The sequence below is a fragment of the Danio aesculapii genome, chromosome 2 (assembly GCF_903798145.1).
Source record: "Danio aesculapii chromosome 2, fDanAes4.1, whole genome shotgun sequence".
Lineage (NCBI taxonomy): Eukaryota > Metazoa > Chordata > Actinopteri > Cypriniformes > Danionidae > Danio > Danio aesculapii.
Window position 1 is genome coordinate 21,053,912 of NC_079436.1, and position 21,481 is coordinate 21,075,392.

The 21,481-nt window shown below is 35.9% G+C and overlaps 2 protein-coding genes across 4 annotated transcripts in view; one reads left to right on the plus strand and one right to left on the minus strand.

Moving 5' to 3' along the window:
- Window positions 1-600: 600 nt before the first annotated feature.
- Window positions 601-5,040, minus strand: nebl (nebulette). 2 transcript variants are annotated; one of them, XM_056474595.1, is made up of 7 exons: window positions 4,734-5,040; window positions 4,523-4,617; window positions 4,079-4,163; window positions 3,381-3,488; window positions 2,657-2,834; window positions 1,839-1,938; window positions 601-856 (listed from the first exon to the last, which is right to left on the minus strand). In XM_056474595.1, exons 1-7 carry the CDS (start codon window positions 4,800-4,802, stop codon window positions 646-648), a joined length of 846 nt encoding a protein of 281 aa, XP_056330570.1. In that variant the 5' UTR covers window positions 4,803-5,040; the 3' UTR covers window positions 601-645. The 2 variants fall into 2 exon arrangements, with proteins under 2 accessions (XP_056330570.1, XP_056330569.1); XM_056474594.1 differs by having other exon boundaries at window positions 601-822; window positions 1,820-1,938; window positions 4,734-5,037.
- A 7,524-nt stretch (window positions 5,041-12,564) lies between these two features.
- pip4k2ab (phosphatidylinositol-5-phosphate 4-kinase, type II, alpha b) overlaps window positions 12,565-21,481 on the plus strand; it is a 56,991-nt gene continuing 48,074 nt past the window's right edge. For both annotated transcript variants that reach the window (XM_056474596.1, XM_056474597.1), the window contains exon 1: window positions 12,565-13,362. In XM_056474596.1, coding sequence (XP_056330571.1) covers window positions 13,207-13,362 — 156 coding nt within the window. In that variant the 5' untranslated portion in view covers window positions 12,565-13,206. The remainder of the gene's footprint in view (window positions 13,363-21,481) is intronic.

The window sequence follows — 21,481 nt, forward strand, 5'->3', positions numbered from 1 at the left end:
AGACTTGTATAGTTTGTCAAGATTACTCCTGTTCTTTTTGATGGAATCTGTTCATAAACATGTGTGAAAACAGCGCACCGGTGTGTCCATGTCCTGACACTGGCTATGAGGTTAAAACAGTTCTATTAAGTCTGTCAAAATTGAAGTGAAATAAGAAAATAATTTTTGAATTGGATTTTTATGCAATTTTGTTACAATAAATACATTAAGTAAAATATTATAATTATACAATATAGTAAAAAGGGATTTAGGGGTTAAAAAATGCCCCTAAAATCAACCTTAGTGGAAGAGGTTGATTTCTGATTCATTATAAAGATATAATTTTTTAATTTTTTTTTGAAACATTGATTTTTCTTTTCAGGATTACTTGAGTTGAAAGTTCAAACAAACAACATATATTCAAAACATCTTATTTAACGAAGCAGTTCTTATTTGATAAAGGTATTCAATTGTTTAAAAAACAAATCTTTCAGACCCCACACTTTCAAAAGTTAATGTACTGTCACTTGTACTTGAAATGCAGAGTAACAAAATGAAAAAAATATATATAACATTATGAACACAATTAGCACTATTAAAATAGAGTTGTACCTGTGACCATTTGATGCCTATGAACAATTTCCATTCAGATGTGCTGTAGGAACACTAGCGAATGCCCTCAACATAGTTGGCAGGCAGCATTCCTGATCTGCCCGTCCTCTGTACTGTACCATACATCCAACCTTCATCAATTGGCTGCACGTTCTGAATGATGTCCCCGTCCCGAAATGACACCTCATCATAATCCTGCGCCATGTAGTCATACAGAGCCCTGTACACAGTCTGCAGACCAGGTGTGTGCATTAAGTTATTTACACTACTGAATGCTTTGTAAAAGTCACATATCCTTACAGTGTGTTTTTCTGCATTGTTCTATAGTTGTATGAAGAGAATATTGCAATAAATTACTGCCTCTTAATTTGCATGTTTTCACCCACAATGCCGCTGCTTTATCAGTGAGGTTATAATCTGCTACTTAGGGCTGCACGATTAATCAAAGGTGATTGTTTGTGCATTTTGTTAGTAAAGCTGGTTCTGTAATTAGCAGGAAAACATCTCCAGTAAGTTATTTCAGATGGAGCAGCATTTACTACTGACATCTGACGAGTTTACTGACATGTTATGCAAAATTGCGTTCATAATCACAGTTGATTTATTCGTGATTTAAGATGATCCATATATATCTATAAATATAGAATAGCTGGTAAGGGCTTCACCCTCTTCTGGAAAGCAGCAGCTAATTTGCATTTAAAGTAATGCAAAAACTTCTTTTGATCACACCCAAACGGGTAAATTTGACAAGTTTTAATAAATGATCTGTGGTGCACATTTGAGCTTTGAAATTGAGTCTCAATCTGTGGACTCTCACAAATTGGGTGTGATATACCATTCATTCAATAATTAGTCCCCGATTTATCAAGGATCACCACAGCGGAATGAACCACCAACTACTCTGGCATATATTTTATGCAGCGAATGCCTTTCCAACTGTAACCCAGTACTGGGAAACACCCATACACACTCTCATACATTACAGCCAATTTAGTTTATTCAATCCACCTATAGCACATGTCTTTGGACTGTGGTGGAAACCGGAGCACCTGGAGAAAATCCACACAAACATGGGGAGAACATGCAAATTCCACATAGAAATGCCAAATGGTCCAGCTAGGACTCGAACGAGCGTCCTTCTTGCTGTGAGGCGACAGTGCTAAACCACTGAGCCAACAAGATGTAATTTATCGTTTTCATTTTAATGAAACATGAGGAATGGACTCACCATGCTCATCTGCTGGGACCTCAGTTGCATTGACCTCAGTGAATGCATGCTGGTCTGATGCATGTAGCTGTGTCCATGGCTGTGACTGTTGGGATAGTATGCACCAGGAAGAACAGGTGCTAAAAAAGAATGATAATAGTATTATAATGTGCTGTTTAGTTGCTGTTTATCCTTTATGTGCCTGTTTTAAATTATGGTTTGCACTTCTGGTTCAGGGAACTTCCATTCAGAAAATTAAAACAAATCAATTATAAATAACAAGGATATGCTGCAGATAATCCATGTACATATGAAAAGTTCAGATGCAAAATCCTCTAAATGCCATCTGAAATTTTCTCTTAGAATGAGCATTTTCTCAGCTTCCTATGTTTATGTTCAAGTATTTCACTTTAAATGCAATAAAAACTTATTTGTCGCTATAAAAGTAAAATTTCTGAGCCTACACAGGCTCAATCGGAGAAAAATAAGGTAGAAATAGAGATTTTTGCATCTAAACTCTTTTTATTGAAAACTGACGGAGATACGTTTGACTTTGTGCTTTATTTTATCCATCGTGACTTTAATATCACAATCATATTTGTTGCCAAAGCTCTATTGAGTTCACTCAGAATTATTCTTTAATTCATATTCCCTACATTACAATACCAGTAGTGTTCAAAGGCATGTTTTTTATGGTCTGCTGAAATAGTTTGTTAATTGTGATGAGTGTTAATTCAATCTAATTTACTGATTGTTAACAGTTTAACAGAGTTAGCCCTAATTCAGAGAAAGCATCATCGGAATAGAAAACAGGTGGGTGGGGATGCAAGATACAGTATGTGTGTGTAGAGAACTCACCCACAATAACACCAGGTCTTCGATCCATCTCCATAATGTACTGATGGACAGCCTTGTGTGTGCTGTTTGCCACAGTCTCATTGTTCGGCGTCATCTGAGATCGCACCACGTATGTCCCACGCATTCCCTGAGTGACCCCTTGCAGTCCTGACACCTCAAAGTCCTTATGATACTTCGCCTTTAAAAAGAAGAGACGTCGCATGTTTCAAGCACATATATGATTTCTGAAGGACTAATGCTGCTGAAATTGAATATGTTTTATTTTTTATGTTACAATATTCAAATATTATTCTTTCTTTCTACCCTTGAGAAGACCACCAAATATGGTTGTCATTGTGCTTGGAAGAATGTGTTTTACAATATTATTAGGAAAATATTAAGTGTAGATTACATTACATTACGTTTTTACAGTGTTGTATTGTGTTAAATCAAGTTGTTTATTATTCAATAATGTACTTTATGTATCAGTTTTTATCTTAATAGTTATTAATTATATATTTTATACATTTAGATTTTCTTGGTTCAGTTATTATTTATTTATATAATTTTTATACTTTTTCTCTAGTTTCCACAGGTCCTTAAACCTTGTAGCCCTCTGGGGGTCCCTGGACAGTTTGAATACCCGAAAATCACTATGCTAACTAATTATATGTTCATTTACATCCCACCCCCTTAACAATTCTATTTGGCTATACATTACTTTTTTCGGAATATTCACGCATACATTACTGATCTGATCCTGGGCCTTCCTCAGTCTCTGTAGCTCAGGAGTATCCAGGACAAATTTGAGGCCCCGACCCTTGCTCTGTTCAAAATCCTTCCTGTATTTCACCTGAAAAACAAGAAAAACATTTCATCACTTGGCTGATATGGCTTATCAGATTAAAGTATCACGATGAAATTATGTTTATTTTAATTTATTATAAGATATCTTTATGTGAAATGCAGCCTTGGTGAGCAAATAATGCACTATATGAAACTAAATATGAGAAGTAGTTCCTGCAATAGGTAGGCTACAATGTTGTGTAGTCAAGTGCGCAAAACATTTTCGAAGCATGCTGATCGATCCTTAAGAAAAACAGTTTTTTTGTCATCATGCCAGGATTAGGTCGGCCTCAGAATGGACTTGGCAGCATCTTTTGTGATGCCAGGTGGAGACACCGAGGGGATCAGCCAGTGCACCATGGAGCAGACAGCTGCCTTGCTTTTCTCCATGCTGACCTCAAAGTATCACACCCAGTCCCTCTCTGGCAAACAAAACACTTGCTCGGATGAAAACAAGAGCGATTGTCTCACGATTTTCTCCTTGAAATGTCTATAACAGCAACATATAACATTCCCACCCTGGATATGCCAACTTTAGATTATCCTCAAAATATTCCTTTATCGTGTGGTCGCAGGATTTGTAAACAAGTGTCTTACCTGACTTTGGAGCTCACTTTGCTGTCTCAGTCGAAGGTTTTCAGGAGTGTCTGTCACTATAGTAAAGGTCTGTTTTGGGTAGTGCCTTTATGGAGAAAGGAGGTGAGACATTTACCATACACCTGATTTTTGCAGCAAAGAACCAATTTTAGTTTTCCAAAAAAACTCTGTAAACCTGTCATTACTATTTTTTTAAATATATATTTTAATAATGATCTAAATATTAACTGTGTCCATTTTTAAACCATCTTTTGCAGCATGATAATGTTCCAAGGCTTAACGTGGAACAATTAATGCCAATAAATAACCTTTTTTCATGTGTATTCAAGTGAATATAAAATATATTGCAGGTTATTGGTGGACTAGATATTTAAGTCAACAATTTCCAATAGACAGCAAATTCCAATAAACATAATTAATAAACTACAATGTTTGTCAACATACGCGTTGCAGTAGGGCTTCTTCTCATATCCCTTGTAGTTGTTCATGTTGAGAGTCATTTTACACACCTCGCAATGGAAGCATCCTTTGTGCCAATACTATAAAACAGTGAAAGCTTAATCCAACGAGTTATCATATATAATAGGAATAGATATTTATAAAATTTTGCGACACACAACACTTACTATGTTTTAAGAAAAGTGAGAGAATATACCTTATCCAGGCAGTTCACTTTCTCTGTTGCGTAGACGATTTTTCCACAGCGCGCGCAATGAGGGTTCATTTTGAAGCCGTTGCGACGGTCTGAGAAAATAGCATAACTTCTCCGAAAAGTCCGATAGTCCAGAAGCTGTAGCTAAATTTCAAAGGTATGTCAGATTTGTTGCAGCATGTGGCGAGTTTATGTCGCAGAGCTTTAAATTCGCGCGTGTTTATCAGCGTGCGGCTGCTCTCGCAGTGAGGAAACTGGAGCAAAGATGCGTGAGATTTGAACAAACATCACCCACTGAGACTGTTGGAGGAGCTTTCAAACAATGACCACGGGGAACTGGCTGTTCTGTAGAGGCACAGGGAACCAAAATGAGCCACATTAATTATTTTAAATGCATTTTAAAAACGTGTGATAATGTGTCACGTTTAATTTTGTAATTATGTCTTTTTAAAGAGCTGATAAAATGGTTTACTTGATCTCAGGAAATGAGTTTTGGTCATCAAAACTGTTCTGCTGACACGTGAATAGTATTGCAGCTAGATAATTCTTAATTTACGTAATATTCAGTAGCTGTCAGGAGTCATTGTGAAAAATGGCATCCTAATGCCTAAAGAGGGCAGCAGAACACAGAAAGATGAGCATTTTGGTGAAAGATAGGAGGAATAGTTTTTTGTTTGCTATTTCAATTGATTCTCTCTAGCATCTAGGCTAATACATAAAAGGGATAGTTGACCTAAAACAATGTTGTTTTTCTGCAGTAGTAATAATGGCTTTCTTTCAATTCATCTTTATTTCTATAGAAGATTATAGTAAATTGAAACTGTGTCAGTCCAGTTTTCAAGTTGAAGTTCAGTTCACTTTAATTTTCACTGCTGAAAGTCCAAACACTGAAAAGCAAAATTCATCATTGCGCAGCTCCACAAGTCCCGAACCATGTAAGCCAGTAGCGACAGCGGCGAGGAAAAAACTTAATCGATTGGTGAAAGTGAAAGATAAAAAAAACCTCGAGAGAAACCAGGCTCAGTTGGGCACGGCCACTTCTCATATGGCTAAACGTCTTGTGCATAGTTGCAGTCTAGGTGCCGGAGGCTGGAGAAAACTGGACGTCCATTGTGGAGAAACTGAAGGTGGGAGAGGTCACCGGCTGGTGTACAGGCTGGCACTTTAGGCTCAATGCGAGGAATCAGTCTGTCAATGGGGTCTTACAGGAATCATTCTCTATTCCTGCATGTTGAAAGTCAAAAATTGATCATTCATTCATTTTCCTTCGGCTTAGTCCCTTAATTTATTCATCAGGGGTGACTACAGCGGAATGAACAGCCAACTTATCCAGCATATGTTTTCCACAGCAGATGCTCTTCCTGCTGCAACCTAGTACTGGGAAACATCCATACACACTAATTCACACACATACACTACGGCCAATTTAGTTTATTCAAATCACCAATAGCGCATGTCTGTGGACTGTGGGGGAAACCAGAGCACCCAGAGAAAAGCCACGCGAACACGGGCAGAACATGCAAACTCCACACAGAAATGCAAACTGACCCAGCCAAGGCTTGAACCAGTGACCTTCTTGCTGTGAGGCGACAGTGCTAACTACTGAATCACTGTCTAAAAATGTACCATTTGTTTAAAAAAAAACGTAAAAGGTTGCTTTACTCTGCAGTCTCTTTCTAGCTAGTTTGAGCATCACAGTACTGCTTTAGTAAAGGTTATCATTATCTCTTACCATTCTCTTATTACTCTGCCTCAGCTCAGCATTTGATACGGTCCGTCACTAGTTACTGCTCTCTTGCCAGATGTCCTATAGGTGCTGAATTATCTTGGGTTTATCTTACCGAGGGGCAACACTACATTGCTATGCACAAATAAATCCCCCGCTGCTCTACTTTTACAGGGTGTTCCCCTGGGCTCTGTTCTAGGCCCATTAATGTTTATTATTATGCCTCTTGGATATATTATTCATCATCATGGTGAACATTGTCACTGTTATGCTGATGATAATCAAATTTATACAACACTTCTGTCTGGTTTTCGAATCTGATTGCCTGATAGTAGTGTGATATTCTGCAATAACAGCACTCGTACAGCTTCCTCACCCTTGTGTATTACTCCGCCCACACAGACAGACAGCAGATCAATAGACTGACAAATATTGCATCTATTAGACAACATAATATACTTTTGAGGATTTTTTTAGAGAAGGTAGTTGTTTAGATTGCAACTTTGATTGTTTTAGTGCTGTATTTATACTATAGTAATCTGGTTGTGTTTGCTTTGGCTTTTTTAATTATGGTGATATCCCGATTGCAATAGAGAAATACTGGACATGTCTCTACTGATGGCATTTCATGCCGTTCAGGCGTATAATCTTAAAACGTCAGCAAAATCACCTGTTTTGTCATCACTTTAGATATTACGCTAGAGAATCATTCAAATACTAGCTCTAAAGTGATGTGTGTGAAGTAGCAACAGTTTCTGCGGTTCTGACGTCAGCTGCAGATGTGAATGAATGGCGGAAGAAACAAGGATTTTTAGACTCTGTGTTTCATTTTCTTTTTTATGTGTGGTTTATTTCTAAACTAATTTCAAGAGGATCACATGCTTATGATTGAACACAGCTGGTACCGCATCAGCTCTGTTTATTGCACCAATCAGACAAATACTGACACAGCATAAATAACCAGAGCTTTCCACTCCAGTCATCTTCGTCTTGAAGAAATCCCCTACTTCCACCCCTACTTCTCCCCTTCTCTGATAGGGCGGCACGGCAGCCAGTCGTTAGCACTGTTTCCTTACAGCAAGAACGCAGCTGGTTCGTGCCTCACCGGGCCAGTCGTCGTTTCTGTGCGGACTTTGCATGTTCTCCCTGTGTTCGCGCAGGTTTTCCCCAGGTTTCTGGGTTTCCTCCCACCATCCAAAGACATACACCATAAGTAAATTGACTACTCCAAAATAGCATCTTAAGACAACTCTTAGTCAGATGTATCTCTGCACGTTCACAAGCAGGGGAGTTCTAGAGACCCACCTGAGCTTAAACTCTCCTCTCACCCTTCAAACAGGAGGGAGCCCCGGGCTCGAGGATATTCTGAGCTCAGGGCTCTCTCCCAGGACAGCATGCCAAATAATCTTTATTATCAATCATCAGCTAAGTGTGAACTCTTGAAATACATGATTATGTCGTCGAACTGTTGTATAAACGCAATATCACACTCGTAGCAGTGCAATATGGCTGTATATCGCACCCACCAGTGCTCATATAAAGCCATATTGCACTGCTACGAGTGTGATATTGCTCATATATACTGCTTGCCATCCAGGTTCTGAGTTAAAGACATGGCTAAATAAAATTACCTAAGTTTTAATTTGAGCAAGTAAGAAATTTTAATCACTGGTCCCCCAACTCTGACAAATAGCTTTAATCTTGATTCTGCAACATTGTTTGTAATTTGGGGATCACTCTTGATCCCTCACTGACTTTGGATCCTTACTTTAATATACTTTTCAAAATTGCATTTCTTTACCTTTGCAGTATAGCCCAAATATGCATCATTAGTGCATCCTATTATTACATTGCAGACTGATTACTTCAATGTTGTTTTTTGTTTCTAGCGCACTCAATTTCTCTCTTACATTCATTCAAAATTCTACTGCAAGAATATTAACCCACACTAAGTGATCTGCTCGTACCACCACTGTCTCATTTCACCTTCACTGGCTATACCTGTCATCTCACATTATTTATAAAATTCTTCTGCCCGCCATTAAATTACTCAATGGCCTTGCTCCTTTCTGATTTACTTTTGACTTACGTTCCATCTCAATCACTTCGATCTTCATGGTGTAATCTTCTCACTGCACCTAGATATAATCTGTCATGGCTCCTTCAGTGGGCAATAGGTCATTTTCATGGCTCCTATGGAACTCTTTGCCACTGGCAGGATAACATTTCTGAATTTAAATCAGAACATAAACTGTTTACCCAGTTCTACAAGTCATACTTTACTCTGACACTTTCCAACTCATTGTTAGCTTTATTCATTTTTGTTGTTTCTGCTTTGGACCTGCTACTCTTGCTTTGCATTTTCTATATTGTGTGTTGTTTCTCTGTGCAGTGCAGTGTTATATGTAACTGCAAACCTTTTGTCTCATTTTGTTTCTACACTGTAAAAAAATTTTGGATTCTGCACAAATAATTTGTGTTAGGAAAACATAAGGAATTAAGTTAACTTATTAATTTTACAAATTTAGGTGGCGCGGTGGCGCAGTGGGTAGCGCTGTCGGATCAAAGCAAGAAGGTCGCTGGTTGGAGCCTCGGCTGGGTCAGCAGGCATTTGTGTGTAAAGTTTGCAGGTTCTCCCTGTGTTCACGTGGGTTTTCTCCGGGTGCTCCAGTTTCCCCCACAGTCCAAAGACATGCGGTATAGGTTAATTGGGTATGCTAAATTGTCTGTAGTGTATCTGTGTAAATGACGGTATGGGTGTTTCCCAGTGAGGGGTTGCAGGTGGAAGGGCATTTGCTGGATAAGTTGGCGTTTTTTTTCACTGTGTCAAGCCCTGAAAAATAAAGGGACTAAGCCAAAAAGAAAATGAATGAATGAATTTAGGTGGATTGAACATAAAACTATTAAGTTGCTGTAAAAAAACTTAAGAATTGTGTCGTTTCAGCTCATTTTAAATAAGTTAAATAATTAGTTTGAATAATAAAAGTTTGAACTATGAGCAAATACACAATTGTTTTAGCCTAGCCTAGACTGGACAAATACTGCAGACCATACACTGATACACTGAAAAATACTGTGTTTGCTCTGCTTAAAAAAACTGAGGCAACTATTTATGTAAGCTGTTTGAGTAATTCAAACTCATTTTAGTTTCTCCTATTAGACTTTGCATGTTCTCAACTTGCACTTTCAAGTAACATCAATTAAATTTGATCAATTTTCAACTTGTACTTTTAAGTTTGTCAAACCTGTTTTTTAAAGTAAAATGTAATTATTTATTCTAATAATCAAAGTTTTTAAAGTTCATAGTATTCAGTGAAACTTGTGCTTTTAGGTAATGCTAACATCATTTTATTATTTATATTGAGTTTGTGGTATCACTTTATTTTGATGGGCCTTTTAACGCATTTTGTTGAATTTAAGTTACATTGCATCTACATGCCAACTAATTGTCATTAGATTATAAATAGACTATAGGTTTGGGTTAGGATTAGTGTAAACTTTCTTATAATCAGTCAAATATATGTTGAAGGAGCAGTATCAGCAGATAGGCAGACAGTATACTAATACTCAAATGCGAAATAATTGGGATGTAGTTGCAATGCAACTTTTAGTCAACAAAATGTGCAATAGGCACCATCACAATAAAGTCTTACCAAATTTGTTAAAGTCTTAAAAAACACACATTTATAATTTACATTGACCATTTAAGGTTTACTCCTTGAAAATATTTTTCTTGGCTCACATCTTGGATTGAATAATCAATTGTTGAACACAACTCTGATAAACAGTAATACGCAATTAAAAAAACAATGATAACCTATAGATAAAAGGTCAACCAGGGGGTTATGATGCCTGTTAAAGGGTTAATCATTTTGTACAAACATTAATCTTTATTTTTCTACAAGTATCATGTAAAATGTATTTATTCTATTGAGCATTAATTCAACAGTACATTTCTTATTGTGATTAGTACTTTGAGATCTTATAAAGCAAATGATTGGTTTGTGCAAGAAACTGAAATTATTTACAACATGACCTTCAATTTGCAGCCTTTGGAAACAAACTCAGAATTGATGCTGAGCTTATGCTGTTTGTTTACAAAAGGTGCTTGTTGTATTGTTCATCCAAATGGTAGATTGACCTGTATTAGAACAGCATTGGCTCATAAGAATTTATACTTAATTTATATCTATCTTTTAAATTCATATTTTTAATAGAAAGCTATACAATGTTATATTTGTGCATATACATTAGATTAGTCAGTACTGACGCCAAATCTGGAGCTTATCTAACAAAATAACTTGGCATAATGGTCCAAAAACCAGTACACCCAAATTTAGATGTTATAGAAAAATATTAAATACACATTTAAAAAAAGGAGGAAAAATCAAGAGAAGCAAAAAAAAAAAATAATAATAATAATAATAAAATAATGGAAAAATTTAGTTTTATTTTAACAAATACTTTGCTTGAATTTAAATTGTATTATCTTTCAAGTTCTAATAAGTTTGGTGACTAAAATATTATTTGAATAAATATATCTGTTAAATAAATCTATTTTGTTTAAATGCACCAAAATATATATTTTCACTGAGAAATGGATTTTCAAATGGATTTATTTTCAAAATGGGGTGTGTAAATATGCTGAGCATTGTATATGTCATTATTGCTACATCATTGTGCATCAGAAACATTAAAAATAATGTTTAGCAAACTATTTATTAACTTTATTGCATTTTATGATCCGCTAACTGCAGCAAAAAATCTTCGTTAATGTTAATGAAGATAAAAACTAGCATCTTTAATAGCCTTAAGCGTCAAACCTCATGACACAATAAGAATTTTTGTTGTTGTGGTTTTATTTTATTATCAAGACATGTTATGGAAAAAAATAAAGCTACATGTTGTACATGCTGCTGTAAAGTAGCTTACCATTTCAAAATATATAGGTTACTGACCGTGTCACAGATGGATGACATCATACTCCAGATGAGACTTCTTGCTTGTTCGTGTTTGGTGCATCTTGACTGTTGTACGGTTTGACATTGTGACCGCTGAGATCTTACAGTGTGACAGTAGGTAGGAACATGTTGGTTAATATAGTCTGGCAAGCTATAGGCTACGCTACAACCATATGGGACTTTCATAAATTAGTGTAAGTCCATCTTGAGGTAAAGTATAACCAGCATTTAATTTGTTTGTGAAATGTCCCTCTAAATGGCTATGTTTATGTTAGACTATAAGAAACACAAACCTTAAAAGTAAGACAGAATAAAGGTACATTGCCAGTAAACAGGTGTACTCAGTTTGTTTATGCTGCATCATCTCAGTTATATTTAGGCTACAGCTACCTTTGTGGAACAAAACTAATGTGGTTTCATTTACTCATGTCATTGCAAAAAGCCTCGATCTGCCACCAGGTTTAATTATTATACAAGGCTACCGAGATATCTAAAACATGTCTGCCCCCATGAGGCGACCGGCTCAATATAAATATTTCATTAGGCTGCTGATATGAGTCCTCTCATGGGAATCTGTGTACAACATGTGTTTAATTTAAATAAAATACAGGCCTATTTATAAAGATATGAACTTGTTTGTAAGAAGTGAAATTTAATTAGCGCACTTAAAATTATATCGATTTAGGTTAATACATTTAGGTTTCCTTATATTTATGTTTGTATCTATATGCGAACAAAATACTCGTTATACTCAAAAGATGGCATGCATGTGACTTTTTAGATGCACTGATAATCCAACGTTTTAATTTAATCCACCTACGCTGTTTACGCCGCAGGTACGTGGTAGCCTATGGAATTGTTTGGTTTTACGTCCTCGGCGACGTGTTAATGTGTGGACTTCGATTAGATTACCGAAACATTAAGAAAAAATATCGACGCATACTGACCATGAGATGATTTATATTACCGACCAAAACATTAATATCGAGATGCTCGAACCAATAGGACCTCTAGGTTTTCAACATGCTGTAGCCGCATGTACGCGCGAGTGGCGCCGGGCCAATAGCGTTACGTGAAACACAAGATTTATGTGTCAACGTGCTGAGTTGAGCTAAAGCAGAGCTGTCAGAGAGGCAGTAAAGCCTGGTCCAGCTGCTGCATACAGGCGCAGTGGACGGCTGATGCCTGGGCTTCACCAGGACTTGACTTTTGCAGGACAATAGTGGTTTCCTATTTGTATTTAACCGATTTTTTACTGCTTTTGAACGCTTGGTGGGGTTCGAAGGGAAGCTACGTCTGTTATTAACGGTTTTCGCCATGATTTAAATGAGGCGACACACCTTTTTGTAAAGGACTGGTGTGAAATATCTGCATCCCGAATCTCTGTGACTGTTTACAGTTGGTCAAATTTGATTTGTAACCACGCGATGGACAAGGATATCGTTCATTCGAGCTTGTGGGATTCTTTGCCGATTTAGTTTTGCAGAAGTGTGTATGTGAATGAGCTGGTAGCGCACACATCCCAGCCAACTGTAACCTTCAAGCTAACGTCAATGACAGCTAGCGGTTAGCTGGTGTAAGTTGGTGGATTTCCGAGAGTTTTCATCATTCTTCCGCTGCGCGTTTGCAGAGGGATGCGTGAACGCGATGCACTGAATAACGAACGGGACGAAGAGCGTGTCGAGATCTGGCGGGGCGCTGCTGATCGTGAACAGCTTGTGTCAAGACATCGCCATAGTGCCACGCGCAGAGAGGGATTTCATTCATCCGAGCCTACCCGGCGTTAAACATGGCCTCTGCAGCCAGCAGCCTCGCTGCATCCATCGCCAGCAAAACCAAAACCGAGAAAAAGAAGAAGAAGCAGCATTTCGTGTCTCAGAAGGTGAAGCTGTTTCGGGCCAGCGACCCGCTGCTCAGCGTCTTGATGTGGGGAGTGAACCACTCGGTAAGGGCTTCGTTTTCCCTCAGCTTTATAACAGCCGCGGTGCTCCGTCTCTGAGCGGATTGAAGGCACGTGTGACAATTCTTTTTGTATAAACATTTATTGTATAACATGTAGATACATTTGGTACACATAATTTACAATAATAGTCATTAGATTATTTACAATGGAAAAAAGGAGCAAAAAACAACATAAATCAAAACTAAAAACAAAGAAATATCAATAGGTTATCTGAACTGAGGTAAAATATAAAAGATGAAGATAATGAGAGTGAACAGGGCAAAATAAAGAGATAACAGCGATTTAGAGATGTAATAGATTATATATATTGAAGGTCGTGCAAATTGTACACGTTTTGAGTGGTTTTTTGTAAGTAAATCTGGAATTGTAATTTTTAATCTCTTGCATAAATGCTGCAAAAATGGGCTTGCAATTTAAAAAAATGTACATTTAGAAATATAAAATCGACATAAAATACTAGATTAAGGTTTAATATAAGTCAGACATTAGAATTTGTATAAAAACAACAAAAACAATTACTTTTGGATTCACAGAAAAATTCAGTAAAATAATATTTGAGAAAAATAATGAACATCTTGCCAAAATTGTGCATGTTTGCATGTCCAAAATAAGTGAAGAAGAGTTTCCACATTATTATGATAAAAGGAGCAATTTATATCAAGTTCTGAATTAAATCTTTTCTTTAAGAAGTTTTTGACAGGGTGAATGTTATGTAATAATTTAAAAGATATTTCCTTTACCTTATTAGTAAGGGGAAAATGCTGTATGGACCATACATTTTCCCAGTTTAAATGATCAAAAAGACTTCCAATGTGGGACATTTTTATGAACAGCTTTTATTGTATAGTTTTTTTTATCTTTATACCAAAACAAATTTTACCAATAGGTGTATTAATTGGTTCTGGAATGGTAACAGGTCCTAGTGATACTGTATTGTTGTTAAAAGCATGTAAAATCCAGAAGAAATAGCACCTAGTTATTGCAAACTCTTTAGGAATTTTGTATTTTGTGAGAATTTTTATCTGAGCAGTAGACCTTCCTCATTAAAGAGCTGGCTGTTATGTGTTATGCCATTATTGAACCATTGATTGTAAAATAAAGATTTATTTTCAAATAAAATAGTGACAGTTTTCATGATCACTCCACAACTGTAGCATTGACGTCATTCCATGACTCTAAACATATTTGGGTTACCAAGACGTATTGAGATCTGGGAAGAAATGAGCTACACAAGTTTTGAACAGTGCAGCAATTCCACATTAAAATCAATCCGATACCTAATGTTCTCTCTAGACCTAAATGTAATCTTTATTTCGATTTTATGTGGAAAAAAATGCTTCAATATTGTTACGCACTATAATCAGAACACCTGTCTATCTAAGAAGAAATGTATACAGTGTAGGATTGTAGAATCTGATTACATGTAATCTGGATTACATTTTCAAATAAAAAAAATTGTAGTATTCGTAATTGGATTATATAATGTTATAAAATGCTCAGTGATTTATTGGCATTTTTGAATTGCTAATAAAATATGTCCTTATTTAGACTACATAACATACCATGTCATAAAGTTCGAATCATCTCAGACTGGTTTAGTGAACATGACAATGAATTCACTGTACTAATGGCCTCCACAGTCACCAGATATTAATCTAATAGGGCACCTTTGGTATTTGGTAGAATGGGAGATTCGCATCATGGATGTGCAGCAAACAAATCTGCTGCAACTGCGTGATGCTTTCATATCAATATGGACCAAAATCTCTGAGGAATATTTCCAGTACCTTGTTGAATCTATGCCATAAAGGATTAAGGCAGTTCTGAAGGCAAAAATGGGTCCAACCTGGTACTAGCAAGGTGTACCTAATAAAGTGGCCTGTGACTGTATAAACATTGTATAACGTTAGAAAAAATATCAAGAGACTGCTTGAAAATGGTCAGTATTCTGAATTTAAAGATTTATAATTCGCAATGCTTTGTTCTGTAATATATAGATCAAATTTACTACCCAAAATAAAACATTTTCAGCATTTTATGGAATTTTGTAAGCAACAAAATTATATTTGTTGCAATAACCCTAATTTTCAATCACAACAATGGAAAACATTTGGAGGTTTTTTTTTTCCTGGAAAGAGAATTATGAGGTGACTACCTCCATTCAATTTTGTACCACCTCTGCCTTTTGTCGAAACCAAGGCAGACAGTCATGGCTACCGATGGACCCTAAGTGATGCTCAAGCACTATTCATGTATTTAATTACATTTCATGCTAGCCTTTTTAAATAAGATAATGGGTTTTTTCATACGATTACAAAAATAATGCTGAATGTGATTGTTTCGTACAGATCACAACCCACAGTTCAGAACACAAGTGACCCACAGATTAGAATAAAACTTTTTTTAACTTCTAGATTAATCCTAAATTTGTAACGATCGCAGAGAGATCGCCTCTCAGGTCATTCAAATCACATATATGAAAGCATTAAGCCTTTCCTGTAAAATATAATGATGATGGAAGAAGTTGTGGTATAGGTTATTCGGGAAGCGATGGGTTTCTTAGGTTATTAAGGGTGTTTTTTGTCACTACTTGTTTAGCCTTCAATAATGCATTCAGTGTAAACTGCACGATTAGTCATTAAAAGATCGGGATCTCAACCACCACGCAACATAAATTATAAATGATAGTGATTTGCATATGTTTGTTAATCCTTCGAATTGCTCCATTCATATCTGTGTTTGAAAAACGCAAAAATCAAGAAAGAGATTCAGTCTTTAGTCTTTTGAGTTAGTTATGAAGTTACAAACAGTTAAATTACAGTTTATAGTTTAGATAAAACCACTGATGTTTATGGTAAAGTTTAAAACCACCGTCGTATGCATTTAACAACGCTCAAAAATGAAAGTTGTAGGCAGCAATAACATGATTTAACCAATAGGTGGCCATCAAAAATATGCCACTGAATAATTCTTCAAAAATGACCCATCTAGCAATGAAAGAAAAAGTTTTATGAGTGAATAACTGAACCATTTATTGAAAATTGAGATTAAAAATGAATATAAATTGTACAAATTATAATGTTAGATTTATACATTGGGCGTTATCAGCAACAGAAGTAGTAACAGTGAACTTTTCACAGTACTGAATATTTTACAATTTATTTTTATTCAGCTGATTATTTATTCATTTTATTTTTAACACAATTACAGGTTCTAAGTTCTGTTTGTTAAAAACAAAGGTTTCTTGCAGTACTGTTTTTGTAATAAATGGAAAGTAGATTACATTTGTCTCCCCCCTTTTTGGCTAATCCAAAAATTCATGACTAAAGAACCATAATGTGAACTGAACTGAGATGAGATGAGATTTGTGATCCCTTTCACCACTAGTTTCAAGTAGTAAAAATTTCATGATCTGCATACCAGCTCCACTTCATTATGTGCTAGGAAAAACCCTGATTTGCTATTTAGATTATTGTGATTACTTTAAATTACAGCTTGAATGAACAGATATCCCTGAGGCAAATTTTAAACCCATAACCAGTATGTATGAAAAAAACATAAAATATATTCTCAGATTTTAAGTAGGTCCAATTGGTGGTAAAGCTAACACAACAAAATGGCTGGAATATGTGTGATATGCGTAATGCAGTTATTACATTAACAGTTACATTTTCTGTCTGATGGTGGTGCAAACTCAACAGATGGTGCTTCGAATCAAGCATCATGTTGTGTCAGTTCATTAATTCTTTGACGTGAATGCTACAATTGTCAATATTTATGTTTCATTTGACACGTTATTTATGCATCTGATGGGTGTTGATTCATAATTATTAGTCAAGGATGATATGGAAGGAGCAGGAGATTATAACCGAACAATGGAGAGCAACAGATTATGAAAAAAGGCTGTTGAATTTTTTTGTTTTGAGGCCTGTTTTTGCTACTCAAGTACCCGAGAATCAGTGAAATAATTGTGTCAGCAAGCAAAGCAAGTGTTTGCTGAGATGAGAGGCTTTGGCACTCAGTCGTGGTGTTGAAGACTCTGAATGACTAACTATACAGACTGCAGACAACATTTAGATCTCTGATCCTTCGTCCCTTGCCAGCACGACAATGAAGAAACTACAAGAATACTCTAATTTTCCTTCTGGTGAAATTCCTATCCTTTTCAGTTCACTTCATCATGTATATTCTTTCATTATTATTGGCAAGAAAAAATGTTTAAGTGTTTAGATTTAGATTAGCACCAACCGTTTTTTTATACCTGAAACAACATGGTATTTTTCCTGTGGGAATGTAAGATTTCCAGGTATCTGACAGAGCTTTAATTGGTCCCCTGGGAATCTGGACTGTGGTGTCTGGGAGCCGTTTGCTGCTCTGCTAATGCTCATGCGCGAGGAGGTGCCTGAAACTATTATTTGCTACGACTGTGTTGTGTGGAGTTGCAGAATGTGTGTACAGTATAATTTATACATCACAATGTCAAAAGCTCATTGTTTTATGGATTCTTCTAGAAGCTCTCGGAAACTAGGGCTGCACAATGTATTGTTTCTTTCAGCATTGATATCGCAATGTGCGCATCTGCAGTAGTCATTTAAAAAGTCACTCTGCTGTATTGCATTTATCTATGCTTGTAATTTGTTTATTATATTTTATGCAGATTAACTTCCATCCCAATCAATCTAAAATAATGATGTTTTTGCACATAGAGCTGTTCAAGCCATCTGGTAAAATTGTATCATATGTCAAATGTTACATAATTCATATAATCATGATCATATTTTTTGGCCTTTTGGTATGGTCAATCTAGGGCCATACTTGCAAAATAAAAGAAAGTTTTGCAAACAAAAAATAAAGTATTGAGCAAAAAAATAAATAAATAAATGCAAATCTCCGCTTTAAAAAATTAATAAGAATTAATTTTGCTAACAAAAGTAAAGAACTGCAAAGGGAAAATTGAGTTTTGAGAAATAAAAATGAAATTTGCAACAAAGTGAAATGCTCAGAAATGTGAAGTGCAAAGTGAAAACAGCATCGCAAACTCACAGTTGACTAAAAAGCAAATCAAAATGAGCATTGCAATTGACTGGATGGGTTTTGTAAAGACAATGCTATAAAATGTTTTGCATGTTTTTTTATTGCAAATATTTGTTTTTTGGCACTGCTTGATTTTTATTTGCAGTTCTTTTTTTGTTTGCAAATTTCATTTTTATTTCTCAACTTAATTTTACCTTTGCTGTTCTTTATTTTTGTTAGCAAAATTAATTTTTATGTATCAAATTAACTTTTGCTTTGCAATTTTTGGAGATTTGCATTTATTTATTTATCTGCTCGATACTTTATTTTTTATTTGCAAAACTTTCTTTTTAATTTTGCAAGTATACATGGCCCTAGATTGACTCTTTATCTTCAGTGGGTAAAACAAGTATTGAATTGATTGATTTTTCCTGGTAAATACATTTTTAAAGGAGCTGTTGACATGATATTGACCCAGATTTTAGGTGAAACCCAAACAATCCAAATAAACAAATAAAATAAAACAAAAAAATCTGAAAGATTATTTATGTGTCATAACAATGGAATGACACAAGTAGAAAGTACTGAACTACTGACATGTTTAATAAAGAGCTTCAAGATGCCTTTTCTGTATGGAGAACGGAATCGCATGCATTGCTCTATTGGGATTTTTTTACCCCAGACTTTAACAGAGTATTCATATCTTGACGGTTTTGTGTGTCACGTCTATGAAATCTGAACTTTACTTTAGCACAGGTGATTGGATTGGCCAATCTAGCAGCTTTATTTTCTTTCGCTGAAAGCATTTGAGAGTTTCCTTGGCTGTGTTTGGGATCATTTATGCTGAAATGTCCACTCTGGTTTCATCTTCATCATCTGGTAATGTAGGTGTTGAGACTTGAAGCAACTAATATTCATTTACATTATTGCTAAAAACAGAGAGATTTCAACTGCTCTCTGGGCTTTCAATGCTTTTTTACACCTCCCTTTCTTCATGTGTTTAAAAATTTTTCCTTGTTTCATTTAATTTTATTACTTACTTCCAGGGCCGTTTATATCGAAGTTGATATGTAGCCGCACTATGTTGGTGTTTCGTAACATCTACTTTTTACGAGGTGGTTTGTTAGCCAAAAGCTTAACCCCCAACCTAGAGGACCAAGACATACACACATACACTAGGGATAATTTTGCTTACCCAATATACCTTTAGCGCAGGTCTTTGAAGCCAGAGGAAACCCACATGAACACGAGGAGAAAATGCAGACTCGACAGAGAAATGCCAACTAACCCAGCCAGGGCTCGAACCAGCGACCTTCTTGCTGTGAGGCGACAGCCCTATCCACTGTTCCACTGTGCCGCCCTAATTTTATTACATATAACTTAATTTCTAAACGAATTAGTTTTGTTTTCTTTGCATGGATGGATTACTTTGGTTGTTATCGACATCTGGTGAAAGTCAACAGCACAAAAAATGGTAACTCGTTTGGTTCAATACTTATTTTACTCAATGTAAATCTCAGAATTGCTGGTTATATTTTGTAGAACATAACTAATATCAATTAATCGTCTAATGTAGAGATATTTATAGTGTTTAGTTATCAGAAAGTATGTGAGGTGTATTGAATTAATTAAACTTGCAATTACCATACCATAGTGTATTTATATCGTTTGTTGTGAAGACATACGTGCCTCTGTAGATGATATGAACATTTATTCACATTCATTATACCGGGTTTGCGCTTAAATGCTAACTGACCACTGCCATATTTTTGAAACAGTACATTTAACTGAAAGACTCCTCTCAAACGCTGACAGCCACTGTTGAAGACATCACTTATGGCTAATGAGTTGCGTGGGCTGTCAACAAAATTGTTTTATCCCATTGTGGGAATAATACTCACAAATGTAGCTCCTCAGAGTATCCACAGCTGACATCATAAATCCACAATCCCCTTTTCCCCTTCAACATACAGCTTTGAAATGAAGAGTTTATTTAAATGGACATATAATTTCTCTCATTAGCGTAAGAGACTGCTTTGTACAAATATGTACACATTATTTCTATTTAATTTAGCATTAAAAAAAATAGTTTCCACGCAGATATAGCTTAGCAGAGTGAGGCTAATTTGGTCACGCATGTAGTGTTTGATTATAGTCTGTTGAATTATTACAAAATGATGGACAACAGTAACTTTAAAAAGCTAAGATATATAAAAAATATATATTAAACATATTTCTTTAGGCTTTGTTTTTTTAAACATTTTTTATGAATTTGTGGATCCCATCCAAAAATCAAAGATGCATCTACTTTGATAATCAAAAATAGATTTACATTATATTAGACATAACACACTTAATGTTAATACAAGAAACCTTTTGGAATTATTTTGTTTCTATTTGGGTACAGTGCATCCGGAAAGTATAGCTTTTCACTTTTCCCAATTTTTTTTTATGTTACAGCCTTATTCCACAATGGAATAAATTCATTTATTTCCTCAAAGTTCAACACACAATACCCCATAAAGACAATGTGAAAAAATATATTTGGAATTTGTTGCAAATTTATTAACAATAAAAAAGCAGAAAAATCACATGTACATCAGTATTCACAGCCTTTGCTGTGAAGCTCTAAATTGAGAAAATGTACCTGTTTCCACTGATCATTTTTGAGAGGTTTCAGCAGCTTAATTGGAGTTCACCTGTGGTAAATTCAGTTGATTGGACATGATTTGAAAAGGCATACACATGTCTACATAAGGTTCCAGGGTTGAGAGTGCATGTCAAAGCACAAACCAAGCATGAAGAGAGAGGAATTGTCTGTAGACCTCCGAGACAGGATTGGCTCAAGGGACAAGGCTGGGAAGGGTACAGAAAAATTTCTGCTGCTCTGAAAGCTCCATTGAGCACAGCAACCTCCATCATCTGTAAGTGGAAGATGTTTGGAACCACCAGAACTCCTCCTGGAGCTGGCCGGCAATCTAAGCTGAGCGATCAGGAGAGAAGGGCCTTAGTCAGGGAGGTGATCAATAACCCAAAGTCACTCTGTCTGAGCTCCAACGTTCCTCTGTGTAGAGAGGAGAACCTTACA